General features: G+C 34.6%; 1 protein-coding gene across 3 annotated transcripts in view; it reads right to left on the reverse strand.

Moving 5' to 3' along the window:
• Positions 1 to 22,247, reverse strand: part of Rit2 (Ras like without CAAX 2) — a 337,844-nt gene that overhangs the window by 256,238 nt on the left and 59,359 nt on the right. For all 3 annotated transcript variants that reach the window (XM_058573940.1, XM_046428463.2, XM_058573941.1), the window contains one exon: positions 5,457 to 5,513. In XM_058573940.1, the coding sequence (XP_058429923.1) occupies positions 5,457 to 5,513 (57 nt within the window). The remainder of the gene's footprint in view (positions 1 to 5,456; positions 5,514 to 22,247) is intronic.

A 22,247-nucleotide genomic window follows, 5' to 3' on the forward strand; every position in this document is an offset into this window, starting at 1 on the left:
TTTTTAATTTTTCAACGAATTTTTTTCTGGTTATTCTTCATGGCAAGAAATACCCATTGACATATATAGTCTACCACACGCAGGATTAATAAGGAAGTCCTAACTGCTTTAACTCCACAAAACCAGTAGCATGAGTCAACTTTGTATTGTGTTTCTATTGTTATGATGTAGATATGAGGCATCCTCCAAAAGCTCGTATGTGAAACCATGCAGGAAGATGTAGAGGTGAAATGATTGGGTTATGAGAGCCTTACCTCAATCAGAGAATTAATCCCCTGATAGAGATTTTACTGAGTTGTAACTGAAAGAAGGTAGGGTATAGCTGGAGGAAGTGGGTCATTGGGGGTGTGCCTTGAAGATATATATTTTGTCTGTGTTGAGCAGATCTCTCTCTGCTTCTTGGTAGAAATGCCTGAAGCTGCTTTCCTCCACCACACTCTTGTACTGTGATGTTCTGCTTTGCCTCAGGCTCCACAGAATGGAGTCAACAATCTATGGACTAACATCTCTGAAAATGTGATCCCCAAAATAAACTTTTCCTCCTCTAATTGTTCTTGTCAGGTCTTTTGTTTGCAGCAGCAAATTAGGTGACTTAAACACACACACACGAAAATAATATCTGTCTGAAATTTAAACTTAACTGTGAATTCTGTATTTTTATTAGCTAATTCTGGCAACCCTACTTACAATATGCCAAGAATTACTGTAAGAGTTTGACATACTTTGCTTTTAACTGTCACAGTATTCTGAAGTAGATATAGTTTCCAAGTGTGTCAGCTGTGGCTTAGAGATGTTTAGCAATTTTGCTTCAATGCTAGCAAGAGGGATTCAAAAATCATTTCTGTTGGATGGCGAAGCTCATATACGTTTTACCACTAGGTTACTTTCCAAGGTTAAGACTGTCGTTTCCACAATGAAATTGTACAACATTCCTGATTCACAAAACTGGAAGCTAACCTGCAAAGTGAAGAGCAGGCAGAAACCAATACCTCAGGATCCTGAGTGGATGGGACACAGATTATATGCTAGATTAGAAGGAGGAAAGACAAAAGAGTGGAAATAAAAGTGCCAAAGGTATATTTCAATAAATGCTCTGATGAAAACCTCATTTGGGCTGGAGCTGGAGCTCAGTGGTAGAGTGCTTTCCTTGCATGTGTGAGGCACTGGATTTGATCCTCAGCACTATATAAAAATAAGTAAATAATGATACTGAGTCCATCTACAACTAAAAAAAAAAATATTAAAAGAAAAGAAAACCTCAATTAAGACATTCAAGTTATAAGCATGTATTGATTAGGTTAAAGCTTTAATTAATAATTAATTAATCTACGGGGATGGATTAACCTGGTGGTAATACTAGGCAAGTAGAGAGGTGGGTCACTGATGCATGCCTTTGGGTTTATCTTTTGTCCCTGATGAGCCGAGCTCTCTGAGCTGCTTTCCTTCACCACGCCATTCTGATATACTGTATCATCTCAGGCCCAGATCTATGGAGTCAGCTATGGCCTGAGACTCTGAAACCATGAGTCACAAATAAAATTTCCCTTCTCTATGTTGTTCTTGCCAGGTCTTTTGGTCACAGTTCCACAAAAGCTGACTAAAACATTCTGTTTCTTTGTCCTCATCATAAAAAGCATGCTGTTCTGCCATTGTCCAGAGGGAGCTCTCATTCTATTTGGAAGAATAAGGGTGCCCAGATTCATAAATTGTTGGTGAACAAAAGTCCGATTAGGTCTACAACTGAATGGTTGTAATTTTGTTTTTTGACAAAAAGCTTCCCTGTCTTCAAGGCAAGTGGATTTTACCTTGCTACACTCCTGCCATGCCTTGTGCTTTTCTATTTACTGTATGGTCTCATTTAATTCTTCTCCATTTGTCTTGAAGTGCTTGGACAGCACTGACTCCATTTGACCTCTGCATGTGTTGTGTTTACCATTTTTAAGGAGTGTAGGAGATAATCACTAGTTACATATGTGACTTAATCAAAGTTAAAGAACTGTGTAACTGCAGGGAACCACAAATCCTCCAGACTTCAGAAAAGCCCATCCAGGACTAGGCATCTTTTTCAGGGTACACTGGTTGTGAATACTATGTTTCCTTCTGCATTCATTTGCAAATGAGGTGACCCTATTGTCTATGCTTATGTGTTTGCCTTCCTGTGAATGACAATCAACATCCGGAGAAACAATTCTCAACATACGCAGTTTTCATTAAACCATAATTTGGAGTAAAATGCAGAACCTGATATCTTTTATTACATTCTTGGTTTCAAGGAAAGGGAGCTCATCTGTTGTAGAAAAAAATAAATAATCTGATTTTTAATTTATATTCCATTAGAATTCTATACCTTCAGACTTTCCACCTCAAGCAAGTTATAATGAACCTAAAAAGGCATACCATGACAAGCATTCACATGTCATTTTCTCAAAAGTATTTAAGAAGTCTGGTATTTCCTGAAAGGTTTCCTTGAAGGAGGATTTCTGTATTCTAGAAAAGATGGCAGGAGTTTCTTGGCTTTTGAAAAGTGTGGAGAGCTTGATCCTAGTTCACAGTGAATACAGTTGAGGAGGGAGCTGTTTAACAGCCGCCTAGTCTTTTCAAAACCCTTTCTAAACAGTGTTGACTTCTTTCTTATATTAATAGCTAACTTCAAAAATATTACAAATATCTGTGTATTTGCATTAACTCCTCTGGCTGAATTCATCCAGGGCTTGAAATGTACTATTTCAGTATTTTATTTTTGGAGGACAAACAGATTGCTTTCCAAAGAGTAGGTATTTATTTTTTGCCAAGTGAATGGCATACAATGGTCATTTTTAATGAGTCATTACTTAAATATGGCATGTGGGTTTATTAACATGAAAGCTTAGAACCAGTCCATTGGTAAAAATATTGTCTCTTATTATCTCTATAATAACTTTATTATGGAAAAATCAGCTGTAATTGGTGCCATGTCTAATGCTCAGAGAAGTTCCATTTTAAAGATTAAATTAAAACTTGAATTTACCCATATTTAAGTCTATTAAAGGAACATAGTTTAAATTTTACATGAATTTTTCTCCCATTAGAAGAATTGAATCAATACATTTAAATATATCCCTTTCTTAGGCATACTCTGTGAATTTTAGAAACCAAAATCATTGGTCTATCACCAAAATGCTTGCCAAGAAACAAGATCAATTATTTCTCTGGATAGAACACAACTAATAATAGCCCTGATTCTTATTATGAATAAAATATAAAATTTCAGAGTTTATAAAGTTTCAAAAAAGGATGATTCTAATTTGAAGATAGGGGAGAAAATAAAAACCTACAAATGACTCAAATATTTCAGGGATTGTTGTGAATATACTTTATATACAGAGTCACGAAAAATTGTGCTGTACATGGGTAATAATGAGTGTAAGGCATTCCACTATTGCCATGTATGTAAAAAATAAATAAATAAATAAATTAAAAAAAAATCTCAGTCAGGATGATAAACAGATCCAAACAGGGATTAAAGAATATTCATTTACTATTTCAGTCATGAAATAACTATGCTTATTCTTCTTCAATTTGTAAGATTTTCAAAATGTACTAACATGAATTCTTTCCTGAGGGATGATTAAGGAAGCCAGACTGAGTTACAGTTATGTAGTTAGAGCTGGTGAAGAGAAAATTACTTGGGACTTTGACCTTCTTCAAGCAGGATACCAATGGGAAATTGTTAACTAATGTTCCCATTAGAGAAGATAAGAAATGAGATAATGGGAAAATCGAACAGAAAGTAATAAAATAGTCTTTCTATTTTCAAACTTTTTCTTTTAAAGCTAGCTACTTTATTAATAGTAGATAAAATTATGATGTTAGCCACCTGTTAGTAGTGGCTGTCCAGTTAGTCTAATCTCAAATGATGGATGGGCCATGTGAATATCTAAAGAAACCATCACATCCTTATTTCTTTCTCTTGAAGGAGCCATTTATGGTTTATTCACATTCACTGTCCTATGTAAGCTATTAGACACAATAAGCTGGTGAGCAAGAGGCAAGTTTTTGAGACAGTGATACATATGCAATTTAAATAATCACAGAAAACAACAAAGAGCAGAGCGAGCTTGTGATTTCATAAATTATATTATGCAATTTTCCAACAGATACAAGATTCAGAACTTATGGCCAGAGAGTTCCCCTTTTCTGTAACTCACATTTAAGTGGTACAAAACTACTGGTACTCTAGATATTTAGAAAACAGTCTTAGAAATTTATCAAACAAGGGTTATACCGAAACACTTCTAAAACTTTATTAAGTGATTATTCTCAGAGACACAAAAACTCCTTGGGGAAGGCCTTCTTGGTCAACAATGTACCAATCAATTGTATTTAAATCTTATTGATTCTGTTTACCTAATGAAGAGATCTTAACGAATTATAAGACATTTAAAAATTCATGCATTTTCTTCATTTCAGTACAGTATTCAAGCAAATATTCTCTAGGACCTACCGGAAGAAATACAGGAGCATTATATATAGGATAATATTTTATGTATTTTAAATCAAAATTCCTTGATTAGCAGATGGAAACTAGAGGATATTATCCACAGGCAGGGGGCAAGGACAAGACATATAAAAATTGAGAAAATAAATGAGGTAAGTAATGGGGAGTCATTAATGGAGCTCACCCTCCAAGAGTCAAGGAATCAGCCATGAAGGGCCCTGGAGATCTATGCTTCCCTCTCTGGGAAATAACACTTGGTGTGTTTCTAAGCAAAGATGACTTTCTTTTTTTTTTTTTATTTTTTGCAAAGATGACTTTCTTGAACTGTGCTAGAAAAATTTCAATCTATTCTTTAAAATAGCTTTATGAATAAAGCAAATTTAAAGACATTTTTCCTACTTTGAATGAATGAGAAATCTTTCCCAGTGCAATGCTTCTGTACTGCACTATGAAAGAAAACTGCATAAGGGAATAAAACTTGGCTGAATTGGGAGCTTTTACAATATTTTGACTCTTTAAGTCATAGTTTCCTCATCTGTAAGATGAGGATGCTGGATAAAATTATGTCTACATCTAATGACTTCTCCAAATGTGCCATTAACACGGTTAATCAATTCTACAACAGAAAATTCAAAGACTGGTAAACAGGAAGCAAATTACCAAGTCCCTATATAATCATGTCACCTATATTAACTAGACAACAGTTTTTCAAGTGAGTTTCTCTAATAGTAAATATCCATTATTGGATCCTAAGATCAACTTAATGGATTCTAACCATCATTTAACAGAATAATAATAAAAAATTATTAGAGTGTGTTACAAGATATAAAGACAAATATTGTGAAAATTTACACAATGTGTGTGTGTTCATCATACAATAAATTCAATTATTTATTCTTCAACGTCATTATCAACATCAACAGGCTACTTATTTAGAGTGTCTTTATTTGGACTAAGGGGAAAAGAGATTTTTACTCACCTATAGTGGGGTCATGATAATCAGGAAACTGATGACTGATAAACTGCATTGTCATTGCTGAAAATAAAAATAAGTTTAAGTTTAATAAAAAAATCAGCAATTCACTAATAACCCATTCACTTTGGTTCACCAATCTTTTTTAATAGGTTCTGGTGAACAACACATTTATGTGAGTGACTGATTATATTATATGAGCCACAAAATGATAATTAGACATAGTTCTTAAGGGGGAAAAGAAGGCAAATAATGACAGATATTTCTCTAGAATAAATATATTTGAATTTTGAGTGTATTTCCACTACAATTGAATTGGAGTGAAAATCAAGAAGCTCTTGATATAGTGAGACTATAAACTAACTGTAGGTCCCTCTTAGCCTGTTCTCATTAAACAATTGGTAATAACCAGAGTGATGTTCCACTAAAAGATCTGTATATTTGGGGGAACTCAAGTATCTCATCGTAAAATAAGAAGATAATCTCTAGAGTTCCTTTAAGCTATAATACATTATAGTTATCATCCTTTGATTATATTCTTGATGATATTATTTTATTCATAGTTAACTTTTTTAGTTAAGTTTTTTCAGTCACTTTTATCTTGTCTAATTCATGTTAATTACTATGACTTTTCACTACTTATTCTGTCGTTCTGAAATTCTCCATGGTTTTTACAAACCCTTAAAATGTAAAATATTTTTAGTGTTTCTGTTTTCAAGAGTTTCCTTGTGATTTTTCATTGTTAGGAGACAAGGGACCTCTGAATTAAATAACAAACTATATAAAAAAAGCAATATGTATGTTGACAAAGACTCTTGAGTAGAGATTTGCTGAGTTCTTTTTTAACTTGGCCTCAACTTTGGCCCTGTTGCTTGTTTCTACCCTGCAGGGTATGCATAGCTCAGTTGTAGCAAGAACACTACTAAGTCAGTTCACAGGGAATCATTTCTGATAACCCTGGCCTAGCAAGAATCCCTGTTAAATCAGCTAAGCAAAAATCCTCCTACCCTTGATGTCTCTTCTTGGTAATTTTCTATCTACGGATGCAACCCCTCCTCCTCTTCCTTCTTTCTCATTCTGCTCCTTGCCTGTGAATCCCTGTTAGTCCTATTATATTCAGAATTCAGCCCAGTTCTATACTTAAATCCCTTTTTTCTCTATAGCAATAGTTCCTGAATATAATCTATCTTTACTGCCTTCACTATTGTATTGTCTAGCTCTGGTTCTCTTTAACAGTATGTTCACACTTTAGCAAATGTTCAGAGCAGAGAACACTCAGTTAAATTCAACATACATGTAAAAGGCACTTGCTTGTTGAGAAATACAAAGAAATGGAACCTGACCCAGTGGAAGAGAATTTCTGTGTACACTTCAATGGTTGTTTTCCTCCTGTTTTTGAGTCCTCAAAGGGTGTCTTTTTATGAAAGTGTTAATTTGGCAGCTTTGGAAAAATTTTTGAAATGCAAATCAAGTTTCCTTACAGACAACCTTAGGAATTTTGAGAATTTCAGGAATATAAACTGAAAGCTACATCTTTGTTGGTTTCAGATATTAGATATATATTTTAAAAATCATTTGGGAATTTCTTGGATCCAATCCAAGATGGCGGAAGGAAGAGAGTGAGCCACCCTGTACCTGCGCAGCCAGACCCTCAGATCTCGCCTAGTAGGAATACTATATCTCCAAGAGTGTTAGAGGTCCCCTATCCAGCTGCTCTCTGCAGAAATCACCAGCGCTGTGACCTCATGTGGGGCTCTGGGCCTCAGCATTAGAGTAGGATGCCTGGCGTTGGAGCAGGACTCAAAGCCTCAAAGTTCCAATCCATGCAAGACTTGTGGAGTGCCTTAGCAGAATCACCTATCAACACACCTGCAGATCGCCAAGACTCGCTTCACTCCCACGCAGGACATTCAATTGCTATCTACCCACAGTACAATGCCATTGCCTGGCTCCCCCCACCTCACCAGACTCTCTCCACCTCACCAGACACCCCGGTGCTGAAAGCAGACCGCCACCATCTTGGCTCAACATTCTTGCATTTAGCTGGGGTAATTCCCAGATCAGATCTCCAGCAGCCAGGTACCAGGTTTCCCCCCTCCCCAGCAGCCAAACCCAACACAGTAGCTACCCTACACAGGTGTGCAGTGCTACCAGGAAGCTGCCCACGGGAGCACTGGGGTGAGAGTTTCCTCAATTGGGAACTGCTGGGGGAGAGGGAGAGACCAGGAACTGGGAAATCTCCAGGCAAGAGAGGGAGATAGTACCAAGCACGCTAACATCGCATGAGCGAGAGTTCCCAAAAAGAGACCAAGAAGGGGCTGGGGATGTGGCTCAAGTAGTAACACGCTCGCCTGGCATGCGTGGGGCGCTGGGTTCGATACTCAGCACCACATAAAATAAAATAAAAAGATGTTGTGTCCACCAAAAACTGAAAAATGAATATTGAAAAAAAAAAATTTCTCTCTTTCTCTTTTTTAAGAGAGAGAAAGAGAGACCCAGAAGGTGCAGTCTTTCTGCAGGGGACTGGTGGATTCCACTCCCTGCATCCAGGCACCCTATGCAAGGACCATCTTCCCACCCTGGTTACCTCCACCATCCTGAGGGCAGAGACACCAGTTTGCAATAGACAATGCCACCTACAGGATGAGAAGAGAAGCAGGAGTGATGCGGATCTCTAAAGCTGACTACCACCCTGGTTTCTTCCCTTGTTGGTTGGTTGGTTGGTTTATTGGTTTGTTTCTTTTTTCCCTTCTACCACTCCATCCTCCGGCCCTCACATCCCCAACATATGTGAAACCTTTGCATGAAAGAGGACTTTGAGGACTGAGTCATCTCAATAATATAATATAGAGGTGTTGTATATGCCCTTTTTTCTTTTTATTCTTTCATTTTTCGTTCCTCCTCCAAATTTTACTGTCTTAACATCTGTATTTTTCTAAATACATATGTGTGTTTGTTTTATGTACTCTACTGTCTTCCCACATACCTACCCTAAATTACTTCCTATCTATACTCTTGCTACTAACCCTCTTTACTAGATTTCTCCTTCATACTTCCTAAGATATATTGACTCTATATCCTCACATCCTACCTTCTCAGCATATCATCCTAAGCTCCACCCCCATGTTATTGTCCACTGTCAGAAACTATAAACCATTTTAGAAAACTACTGATTATATTTTAGATAATAATTTAATCCAACATTTCTGTACATTGAGACTAAAGTGTAAATATCTTAATAACAACAAATTGTTGATATTGGAATCTGTTAGCATTGTCCTTCCCTGCAAAGGAGAGATCTTGGAACTCTACAAGAGCACTACAAACCTATAGGGTAAAAACAATAACAATCTAGACCCACAGAGCTGGAAAGGATGACACACGAGCAACATGAAAAGACAAGGGAAGAAAGTGCCCCAAACAAATGAAGACACCAATTTAAGACATTCAAGTTATAAGCATGTATTGATTAGGTTAAAGCTTTAATTAATAATTAATTAATCTACTGATATGGATTAACCTGGTAGTAACAATCATAAATATATATGCCCCAAACAATGGTACAGCTATGTTTATCAAACAAATTATTCTCAAGTTCAAGAGTCAAATTGATTACAACACAATTATCTTGGGTGACTTTAACACACCTCTCTCACCACTGGATAAATCTTCAAAAAAAAGTTGAATAAAAACAATAATATAATCAACAACTTAGGCTTAACTCACATACATAGAATATTTCAACCTGCATCAAGCAGATATACTTTCTTCTCAGCAGCATATGGATCCTTCTCTAAAATATACCATAAACTATGCCATAAAGAAACTCTTAGCAAATACAAAAATGTAGAGATACTACCATGTATTTTATCAGATCATAATGGAATGAAACTGGAAACCAATAACAAAATAAAAAATAAAAATTACTCCAACACCTGGAGACTAAACAATATGCTACTGAATGAACAATGGGTTGCAGAAGACATCAAAGAGGAGATTAAAAAATTCTTAGAGATAAATGAGAACATAGACACAACATATAGAAATCTCTGGGACACTATGAAAGCAGTTCTAAGAGAAAAGTTCATTGCATGGAGTTCATTCCTTAAAAGAAGAAATAATAAACAAATGATAAACAAATAAATGACCCTACTTTATATCTCAAAGCCCTAGAAAGAAGAACAAATCAACAGCAAAAGCAGTAGAAGACAAGAAATAATTAAAATTAAAGATGAAACCAATGAAATTGAAACAAAAGAAACAATTGAAAAATTGACAAAACAAAGAGTTGGTTCTTTGAAAAAATAAATAAAATTGACAGACCCTTAGCTATGCTAAGGAAGAGAAGGAGAGAGAGAATTCAAACTATCAGCATATGCGATGAAAAAGGTAATATCTCAACAGACACTACAGAAATACAGAGGATAATTAGAAATTATTTTGAAAACTTATACTCTAATAAAATATAAGATAGTGAAGGCATTGACAAATTTCTTAAGTCATAAGACTTGCCCAGACTGAATCAGGAAGATATACATAATTTAAATAGACCAATATCAAGTGATGAAATAGAAGACACCATCAGAAGCCTACCAACCAAGAAAAGGACTGTACAGTTACACAGCTGAGTTCTACAAGACCTTTAAAGAAGAACTAGTACCATACTCTTCAATTTATTTCAGGAAATAGAAAAACAGGCAGCACTTCCAAACTCATTCTATGAGGCCAATATCACCCTGATTCCAAAACCAGGCAAACACATATCAAAGAAAGAAAACTTTAGACCAATATCTCTTATGAACATAGTGCAAAAATTCTCAATAAAATCTGGCAAATTGAATACAAAAACATATCAAAAAGATCATGCACCATGATCAAGTGGGATTCATCCCAGGTATGTAAGTTTGGTTCAACATAAGAAAATCAATAAATGTAATTCATCACATCATTAGACTCAAAGAATCGTGATTATCTCAAAAGTCGCAGAAAAAGCATTTGACAAAATACAGTACCCCTTAATGTTCAAAACACTAGAAAAACTAGGGATAACAGGAACATATCTTAACATCATAAAGACTATCTATGCTAAGCCCCAGGCCAACATCATTCTACATGGAGAAAAATTGAAGGCATTCCTTCTAAAAACTGGAACACGACAGGGATGCCCTCTTTCACCACTTCTATTTAATGTAGTCTTTGAAACACTGGCCAGAGCAATTAGACAGGTGAAAGAAATTAAAGGGATATGTATAGGAAAAGAATAACTTAAATTAGCACTATTTGCTGACCATATGATTCTATATCTAGAATACCCAAAAAGCTCCACCAGAAAAATTCTAGAACTAGTAAATGAATTCAGCAAAGTAGCAGGTTATAAAATCAACACCCATAAATCAAAGGCTTTTCTGTATATCAGTGACAAACTCTCTGAGATAGAAATGAGGAAAAGTATCCATTTACAATAGTCTCAAAAAAATAAAAAACAAAACTTGTGAATCAACAAAAGAGGTGAAAGATCTATACAATAAAAACTACAGAACCCTAAAGAAAGAAATCAAAGAAGACCTTAGAAGATGGAAAGATCTACCTTGTCCTTGGATAGGCAAAATTAATATTATCAAAATGGCCACACTTTCAAAAGCACTATTCAGATTTAATGCAATTCCAATCAAAATCCTAATGGCATTCCTCATAGAAATAGAGAAAGCAATCATGAAATTCATCTGGAAAAATAAGAGACCCAGAAAAGCTAAAGCAATTCTTAACAGGAAGAGTGAAGCAAGTGGCATCACTATACAAGACCTTAAACTATACTACAGAGCAATAGTAACAAAAACAGCATGGTATTGGCACCAAAACAGACTGGTAGACCAATGGTACAGAATAGAGGACACAGAGACTAACCAACAAAATTACAATTATCTTATATTAGACAAAGGTGCCAAAAACATGCATTGGAGAAAAGATAGTCTCTTCAACAAATGGTGCTGGGAAAACTGGATTTCCATAAGCAACAAAATGAAATTAAATCCCTGTCTCTCACCATGCACAAAACTCAATTCAAAATGGATCTAAGATTTAGAAATTAAACCAGAGACCCTGCAGCTAATAGAAGAAAAAGTAAGCCCTAATCTTCATAATGTGGGATTAGGCCCCAACTTCCTTAATGGGACTCCTATATCGCAAGAATTAAAACCAAGAATCAATAAATGGCATGCAATCAGACTAAAAAGTTTCTTCTCAGCAAAAGGAACAATCTGTGAGGTGAATAGAGAGCTTACATCTTGGGAACAAATTTTTACCCCCCCCCCACATCAGATAGAGCACTAATCTCTAGGATATATAAAGAACTCAAAAAGCTAAACAGAAAAAAACAAATAACCCAATCAATAAATGGGCCAAGGACATGAATAGACACTTCTCAGAAGAGGATATTCAATCAATCAACAAATATATGAAAAAATTTTCATCATCTCTAGCAATTAGAGAAATGCAAATCAAAACAACTCAAATATACCATCTCACATCAGTCAGAATGGCAGCTATGAAGACAAACAACAGTAAGTGTTGGTGAGGATGTGGGGAAAAAGCCACACTCATACATTGCTGGTGGGACTGCAAATTGGTGCAACCAATATGGAAAGCAGTATGGAGATTCCTTGGAAATCTGGGCATGGAACCACCATTTGACCCAGCTATTCCTCTCCTCAGTCTATACCCAAAGGACTTAAAAATAGCATACTACAGGGACACAGCCACATCAATGTTTATAGCAGCACAATTCACAATAGCTAAACTGAGGAGCCAACCTAGATGCCCTTCAGTGGATAAATGTATAAAAAAAGTGGCATATATACACAATGGAATTTTACTCCGCAATAAAAGAAAATAAAATAATGGCATTTGCAGGTAAATGGATGGCGATGGAGAAGATAATGCTAAGTGAAGTTAGCCAATCCCAAAAAACAAATGCTGATATGTTTTCTCTGATATAAGGAGGCTGACTCATTGTGGGGTAGGGAGGGAGAGCATGATAGGAATAGATGAATTCTAGATAGAGAAGAGGGGTGGGAGGGAATGGGAGGGGGCAGGGGATTAGCAAGGATGGTGGAATGTGATAGACATCATTATCCAAAGAACATGTATAAAGACATGAATTGATGTGAACATACTTTATATACAAACAAAGGTATGAAAAAATTGTTCTATATGTGTAATAAGAATTATGATGCATTCCACTGTCATGTATTTAAAAAATAAAACCAATAAAAATAAAATCATTTGGATTTTTTTCTCCTTAGCCTTTTTTTTCATCTTTGGTAGAATTAATAATTTTAACAATTTTTAATTATGAAAACTAATGGGTTTCACTGGGATCTTTCCACATGTGTATATGTGTATGTATTTCCTGAGCTTTAAAATTGCAGTTGTCACTATCTCTCTGTCACCTTTTGTTTTTTGTTTTGTTTTGTTTTGTTCCCAATTATAACACAGAGGTCAGAGGCCTGGCCTCATCTTCACCAGTTAGCTTAGTCATCTCAATTCCAACAATAGCTTAGATTTCATAAAGTTAAAACTAAGATGAGGATGTTCTCACTACATCTCACTCAAAATAAAGAGAAATATACCCATTCACTAAATATGATTAAGAGTCTGTATTCATCTTATGATAATCAATTATTTAGACTAAAATCTTAAAGATATCTTTGGACACTTTCACTTTCATATTCTTCATGCAAACATGTCAATTTTTTACTATACCTCACTCCAAAATATCTTTCAAATATGTCTTGATTCTTTCCTTATTACCTAGTTCAGAATCTTCCATTTCTTCTCAAAGCCTCTGTTGTATTAAACTCAACACTGTTTTCTTTGTAAATGTGTTTTTTCCCATTATATTTTTCATAGTCACATCAGAATCATCATAAAAAAATCTTGTCACTTACATGTCAACAGCTATTAAAGACATGTCTAATATGACATGCTGGCATATGTGGTCTTTAATAAACCATGCTTGCCTTACTCTTCAGTCTGGAATCACAGACTAAAGTCTAAAGTACAGACTTTCTGAAGTGCTTTTCATCCACAAGCAAAACTTAATCCTATAACTGAGAATGACATTCATGTTCTGGCTTCTGCTGATGTACTTAACAAACCTCACTCCTTGACCAGCATTTCCTCAACTTCCTCTGAACCCTCTTCTCACCTAACTTTAAAATTTTGGTCTTCTGTATTTATCTTTTGGATAACACAGTTTAAGCAAGAACTGCTTAACCAGTTTAGAGAGCAATCCCCAACCTTTACATCTATTCACCACCCTCCATATCTGATCAAATTATTCTACCTTACCATATTCCATGTAACATCTTGCCTTCAGCAAGAATCTCATTAAATTGGTTTAACCAGAATCCTCCCTAGTTCTCCCAAATGCTTCTTCTTGCTAATTTTTCATCCACTGACCCCCATCCTGCTCATTGGCTATAAGTCCCTAAGCAGTTCTTGTTGTATTTGGAATTGAGTCCAGTTCTATACTTGGTTCTTCCTTTCTCTATTGTAATAGTTCCTGTTTAAAGTGTGTTTTTACTTCTTTAATTGCTGTACAGCTCTGTTTTTTTAAAGCAGTAATAATAATGGCCAATAGCTCTGCTTGAGCATCACACAACTCAATTCACTCATTTAACACTTTGTCTACCAGCCATTGGTAAATAATAGTTATGGAAGCTACCAAGAAGCAATAGCAAACATTGTTTTAATTGTGGATCAATTTTATTACTGTATATTTGGGAAGGAATTGTGGAGATAGAAGAAATTTTGAACAAAATTAAGGAAAAGATATACATATAAGTATTTTAAGGACTGATAAATATACTTGCATATTAAAGTTGAGAATCCAAAAACCAACATACAGTTATTTAGAAGAACAAGTAGCATATTATTTAGATGATTGAGTTTGTGCTTTAATGGAAACCTGCTGTTTATTAGATAATTGAAAAAGCCCTTCAATTCTCAAATTCTCTGACCTACCACTGAGAGAGAACCAAAGAAAAGGGAGCCAGCTGAGCTTTGTTCCAAATTTTCAAAAGATAATTTTAGAAAGGTTTATTTGTAAAAGTTTCTTTGTGTTTCACAAAATGGTTGCCCTCTGGGACACTTAAGAGCCATTTTCTTTTAGGGAGATAATATATAAAACAATTTTTGAAGAAGCTCTCTTAAACACTTATGTGGGACTGTAATATAACTCACCCAAAATGTAATTCTTCAGCATATTTCAAGTTGATTACTTGAAGAAACTTCAGACCTCAGCAGAGCATAGGAATGACTCTGAGAGGCTGCCCTGTGGTTGGAAATGCATTTATAAAGAACATTTTCATGGGAGATAAGCAGTGGAGGCAAATAGGCTTTTCTATCAGATACACTACCCCCACAGTCAAAATCATTGCCAGTCTATATTGTGCAATTGACATCTCAGAGACTGTATCCTCAATCTCAGTAGGAGACCCTGGATATTAGCCAGGAATAAGAATGCTAATGAAGATATGGGATGATAGGAGATCAGTACAAGCATTTTGGGGGACCTATGAAGTAATTTATACAGTCTTGATCAAATATAATTATGTGTGTGAATCAGGTAAATAACTGGGATTAACCACTGAATCTTCATATCAAAATGAACCATTAGAGTTGTCATCATTTTCTTATATAAAGGATGTTGATTTTTATAGGTTCATTTCAAACTCCTTTCCCTTGCTAATTAGCATTTTGAGCAATTTTTCGTAATTTTTAGGAGTTCCTTAGTATCATAACCTCTGAAATAGAAATAGTTTCCAATTCTTATCTTCACTCTCAATTTATCTTATCCATAGTCATGGCTTCATTCATTCATTCATTGATTAATACTTCATTTTAATAGAATCTCCTATGAAACCATATGGACCAGGTAGGTTCCTTTTGTATAGTGGTAGTTCCTTTATAACTTTTCTATCTAGTCTGTGCTTATTTGGTCTGTTAAGCCATCTAACTTTACTAAGCAGAACTTTAGGCAGTAGTATTACTAAAAAATTTATGCCTCTAGGTTTTAAATCACATTTTTAAGGATTTATGGAACTGTATAAGAATTTGCTTCCATAATGTCAATAGTAATTTCCTATTTATAATTTTCTGTTTACTATTTTCCTATATTATTTGTATAAGTTAACTAAGGATTTGTGTATTTCTTTGATTTTTCTGTAATTATTATTATTGTTTTTCTACTCAATTGTTTTCTTTTCACTGTCTACCTGCTTTTGTCTTTTTTTTTCTATGTTGGTTTCCTTAGGTTTGTTTTTTTTTGTTAACTCAGTTGCATATTTTAATTCTGACTGATAAAGCTTATATCAATATGAATTGTCCACTGATATCTGCTATGAATGTGTCCTATATATTTTAAGATTATTTTCATATGTTTTCTAATCTCTATTTGTATTTTCTGTTTTATCTATTGGTTGAGAAATAGAAATCACTTTTCAATTATTAGCTGGTAGTATTTTTTTGCTTTTAATTTAATTTTAAGATTCTAATTCTGAATCTTGAGTTCCATTTTTAATATACTTTCAGCGATCATATTTTACTTGTTTTAAAACATTATTGATCACATAATCACTCTTGTGGGTGTTTTTCTGCCTTCTTTAACATCTCTGACTTGATTTTTCATCCCAAACTATTTTACCATAGATATAATTTAGTATTTATTTTTGAGGTGGTTTTGGCCTTTCCTTCAAGTCTCATCTTCTTAATACATTTTTAAAAATTATTTACTGTTCTCAGATTTTAAATTTTTGATTCTATGTTTTTGATCTTTACATGATTATTTGAAGATATTGGATTCAGTTAAGATTCTTGTGTTATATTTCACTGGTTGTTGAATTTGAAGAAAAATTGTTGTCTTTCAAAATACTGATTTATAATTTTTGGTTTTCTTCTTATAGTAGTTTTGTTTCATACTTGTTTAATTCCCTCTCTGTTCCTATATATTGGAAGTCCAGAGTTACTAGATCAAGAATGTCTTCTTCTGTTAGATGACTAATGTGCATTTTTAAAAAATTGTCTAATATTGGCAGATATTAGTGGTCTTGTTTTTTCTTTCTTTATATCTTCTTTCTTTTTTTCAACAAGATCTTTAATTTTCTTTGCCCTCCCGTCTTCCCCTTCACTGCCCCAACTTTGAGATGAACCACCCTTTTCTACTCTATTTTCTGACTCTCTGAAACAGATAGTCATTCTGTTTAGATAGACCATTAGATAGACCATTATTTCTGGTCCTGTTCAATGGTGAAATATTTTATTGTCTTTATTTTTTAGTTGTCAATGTATCTTTATTTTGTTTATTTTATGAGGTGATGAGAATTGAACCCAGTGCCTCATACATGTTAGTCAAGTGCTCTACCACTGAGCCACACTCCAGCCCTTGATATCTTGTGACTGCTGTGAAACAAAAAGTTCCTTGATGATTGTCATTATTGTTGTCCATTTGCATTGGATTTCCATTCCTGGGGATGCTTATACCTGTAGTTTATTTGTGTACATCATGCTCCTATCTCTTTTTCTGAGTCTTTAGTCTTTCTTATACTCCACAGCTATAAACTTATAAGGGCAGCAGAATTCCACTTGGAATTATTATTTCTTTCCTTAGAAGTGACTGATATTCACAGTGTGGATCATATGTGATTTTTTTTAAAGAGAGAGAGAGAGAGAGAGAAAAATTTTTAATATTTATTTTTTAGTTCTCGGTGGACACAGCATCTTTGTTTGTATGTGGTGCTGAGGATCAAACCTGGGCCGCATGCATGCCAGGCGAGCGCGCTACCACTTGAGCCACATCCCCAGCCCCCATATGTGATTTTATTTATACTCCTTGTTGGTATTTTGGCTTTGTGGCAAGATATATGAGAAACATAGATTTAGGAGGCCAACAATATTCTCCTAGTCATATATCACTAATCATTAAATTTCAATATGGAATAATAAGTCAATAAAATTTGTGATGTGTAGGTCTTTGAAACTTAATGCTATAAAAGAGCAGGTAATTTTTCTCATGGGTAATTTAGGTTAAAAATTCTCTAAACATAATTTGTGCATTGAATTACTTCGGCTAGATGATTAGAAATTCATTTGTGTAAGAAGGCAAAGTGTACAAAAGGTCATGACTTAATCATAATCTGGTCAAGACTGCTTTGAACAAAGAAAATTGTGTTTACAAGTCCATCCATAAGACATTCAGTTAGCATGTCTGTGTGCTTGAAATTGGGCACAACAACTTAATAGGTGGAACATTTTAAATGTACTGAATCCAAGATGCATTTCAATCCTCTTATATTAGAAATCAGGTTGTACGTGTGTGTAAGCATGAGGTGGGAAGAGGTTGATGGAAATAGGTGCCTAACACAAATAGAAAGTATCAGAAATTTAGTTTCCAAGTTGAAAGAGAATTTATTAATGCAGATGCAAAAGGCTGAAACCAAATTTCTATGTCTTTACCACTATTCTTTATTTTGCACTCATGTCAAAATGCAGCATTGAAGAGGCATGGATATGGTAGTTATGTCCCATGGAATCTTTCTGGGGCCTAGGATTCTTTCATCAAGTGGGTCTCCCACCCACCACTCAGAATTCAAGGTCTGCACAGAATTCTTTACAACAATTGGCATATGAGTGAGCGATAATGCATGGAGGATTATATGGGAGGATTTTTAGGGAAAGTGATATAAATATTGTACATTACTTTCTCCGCACACAGTTAACAGAACTCAGTTACTTGGCTTCTCCCAGTTGCCATGAGGCAAGGATGTATGTAAGGAGGAAAAAGAAACTGGGCTTGGTAAATGCATAGCAGACACTTACATATGGGGAAAAGAATGCTCAAAGAAAATGTGAACATTTCCAATGAAGTAAAATAAAATTTCACACTCTTCCTCCCCAAAAGAAGAATCATCTCCTGAAACATTAACTTAGGTCTTAGTGTTCTGTTTCTCACTAGATTCCATGCAGAATCCTTCTGAATTTTCTAAATATAATATTTTTTAGTTTTGCTGAATAGCTCAAAAATATTATAAAAAACAATACTTATTTAGATTTTCAGGGTTGCTGCATCCTAAATGGTGAAAATCTATGTACCATTTGGTAACTTTTAAAAATCAGTTCTCCAGACGGAAGCGTATCTGAAATGATGAATATTTTTTTTTCAAGTCAACTACCATCACAAAAAAGTTCAAAAAAGAAATAGTGACAGGATGTTTGAACCATTCCATGTTCGTAAATGCTTCTTTTTATAACAGTTGTCTTTTACTGCCTTTACGGATACAAAAAAAGTACAAAACATTTATGTTTAGAGAGGACATTTGATCAGAAAATTCAGTCACCCACTTTAATCTTAATGAAAGTAATCAGGGATGAAAATATTTGGTGGACTCAAATAGCCATGGTCATTTGATTTGTAGAATTATTATTGTTAGTGGTAACTGTTGTATAGGAGGCAAGAATACTTTTCCCACCATAGAAAGGAACATTTGCTAGAAAGTAACTGAAAGTCCATTATGAAGTATCTGATGTATTTCATATCAAAAACCTTTTCCCTTTATTAGTTGGCCATACGGTTTACACATGGTATGAAAATGTAATGTTTCCCAAGACTTCATAAAATATTCAGTAAGTACATATAATAGATAATGTTCAAAGAATCTTAAATGTCCATGCAATAATAGTGGTAAGACATTAACAACAATCATTTTTTTTAAGCAAACATGCTTTGTTTAGACTTTCTTTTTCCATGGGCATGTTTTCTTATTTAAATTTTCATTTTAATATTCCGATATTTTCATAATTTACTATTTCATTTTAAAGTTAAATTTAAACCAACTGCTTCTTGTTTTGCATAATTCAGTATTAAACCATCAAATTTACCACTCTGAAAAATCTGACAATATTATATATCATCCTACTTAGAGTGTCAGTAATATTTGGCCAGAGGCAGAGACTGTCAGTTATGAAAAAGATAAATTGTAAAAAGAAGGAGTTATTTTTTATGAACTCAAAAACAAAACAATTGAAGTACTACATAAAATCACACTACTGGTTATTATTTCTCCTACTCACTCCCACTCCTCCAAAAGGAATATGATATTTATGGAAAGTACTAAACAGAAGCATTTAGGATAATAATACAATCTCATAACACAGTGACAAAGGATGGCAAATCATGGCTTTCCCTGTGGGATTGATGGCCTGTCCATGAAATAGGAATGATGAGACTGAGACTGGTCACTAAGGTTTAATACTATTTCCCTCTTATGATTATATTTGTGGGATCTTGGGAAAAAATGACCTAAACTCTCTGTGTTTATTTTCTTGTCTAGAAAATAAGAAGGATGAGGAACAGTGACTTGAAGTTACCTTCAGATTAAGCACTAAGACTCTTTCTTCTTCTCATTATCATTATCACCATCATTATCCATTTCTCATCTATATAGGATCTGGTTGTTTTGTTTCTCCACCACTTCAATCATTGGGATCCAGTCACACAGGCCTCCTGGGAGTTTTCCATAAGTCTCAGCCATGTTTATGCCCAAGGAAGAGTCTCAGCTGGTACAGTTTCTTCTGCCTGGAATGCTCTTCCCTCAGATACCTTCACTCTCTTACACTTTCAGGTAACTACTCACACAGGGCCTTCTTTGGGATACATACCCTCAGCACTGAATTTAAGTCAGAACCCATTTATTCTTCCTGGAATTCCCATGTCCCTTGTTGGTGTTCACTCATGCATTCATTCATTTAATTCTAAGTATTTATTATGTGCCAGACACTGCTTAGATGCTTGGGGAAAATCAAGGAACAACACAGGTAAAGCCTATGCCTTCTAGGAGTTACATTCTAGGAGATGGGAATTTGGAGAAAGAAACACATTCTGGAACACATTAATAATATGTGAAGGGGTGACAAAGCTACACAAAAAGTCAAGTATTACAGGATAATTATTAAAATATAAAATACAGTAAGATGAAATTCTGTGGTAGGAATCAAATGGACATAAAACTTCCAAATAGTACAGGAAAAAAATGTAGTATTTTCACTATTACAGATCTTTTAATGTATATTTTAAAAAGGGATAACAGTGGATTTTAAATTACTATGTTTTTATGTACTAATGGGTATACTTCTGATTATTTTTTTGAGACTTCATTATTTAACATAAGCTGGAAATTATACCCTTTAAAACTATTTAAATTTAGAATGAAATTTTTAGGTGTCAGTCTAAAAGAATGAAAATTAGGCCCCATATCTTTAAAATTTTCTTTGGTGGAGCAACTTAACAAAAATATTTTAGAATAAATCTGTAGATAATCTTGATCAGGGTTAGGGAGCCACCAAAGAATCAAAGTAGATGGGTCATAGGACCCCAAAATAAGACTCTTTCTATTGTGCTAATTGGTTCTCATTCATTCTTTCTCTTAACTGAAAACTTATGCTCAATCATGAGCATACCAAAAACATTTCCTGTATATACAATCAGTGTAGGCTTTTTAATGAATAAGTCTAAAATTATCTTTTGACGCAAAGGAACAAATGATGACTGATCTTTTATTTTTCTATCAATCAGCACTACACTTACAAACTTTTTCTGAAATGCATTGAAAGAAGGTCAGAAATAGCATCAAAAGAATCCATAACATGGAATCCTTCCCAAGGAGAATATGCCCCAAAGAAATGACAGTGTGATGGTTTGTAATCACTTGCTGAGCCCCTTGAGTGAGACTGAGATGGCCATCCACAAGGATTGCCCCCAAGCAGGTGTTGGGTGTTCTTTCTAAAGTCAAGGCAATAGAGAGAGTTTAAGAGTGGTGATAAAATAAGAGTTTCATGGAACTTGTTAAAGATGTTTTAATTATTTTCATAATTTTTAATAATGGAAATTGTTGAACCTATGTTAGACTGAAAAGAATGCTGAATTTAAAAATGGCATAACAGATATCCTAATCCCACTTAATGCCATCTTTCTTTCTCCTTATTAACACACTTCTAACAGGAAAAGAGTTCTCTTGTGTTTTCTCTAGGGTATTACAGGTTCTAACCATCTATGAAACTGACATTTAGAAGGGGCATTCAGCACTGGTAGTCTGGAGTCTGGTGCCCTCTAAATCTGAAGCATACTTCAACATATTTACATCAGGATTTACAAAATTACTTGAGTCAGGCATATGCCCAAATTATCCAAGAGTTAAATTTTCAGAATCAATTATTATAATCTTAGAACAAAATCATCACAGTGGAAAGGTATTCTGGCAATCTGAGAATGTCATTTAATTTGTTCATTAAGTCATAAAACAAGTAGTAAAGCCCTGGTATGTTTTCATCTTCTTACATGTTTGTGGACATGGGATGAGGATGGATGTGGAGGAGGGGTGATTGGGGAATGTGGGATAAAATAGAAAATGGGACCATTTGGTTGGGGGAACAAGATTCAACTAAGGAGTTGATTGGTGTTTTTCCTGAGTGTCTCTATTTCTGTGGAATCCTCTCTCTTGCTCTGATATTTTCTCTTTCTGTCCCATAAACCCACTGCTGATAGAAAGAAATTGTGCTTTTCAGGACTTTAAAAACTCTATTCATCTTCACTGACTGATTTTCAAGGGTGATTGATGAGATACCAAAAAAGGGAATGGATATTAAAACTCAATATTACCAGTCATTACTTATTTGCTTTATGCTGACAGTTTATTTTGTACTCAATGAAACAAAGAAGAAAAATAGACATTTTCACCAATCTTT

The sequence above is a fragment of the Marmota monax genome, unplaced genomic scaffold, assembly GCF_021218885.2.
Source record: "Marmota monax isolate L192 unplaced genomic scaffold, Marmota_monax_Labrador192_F-V1.1 WCK01_AAM20220418_F8-fsc00031, whole genome shotgun sequence".
In the NCBI taxonomy this organism is placed as follows: domain Eukaryota; kingdom Metazoa; phylum Chordata; class Mammalia; order Rodentia; family Sciuridae; genus Marmota; species Marmota monax.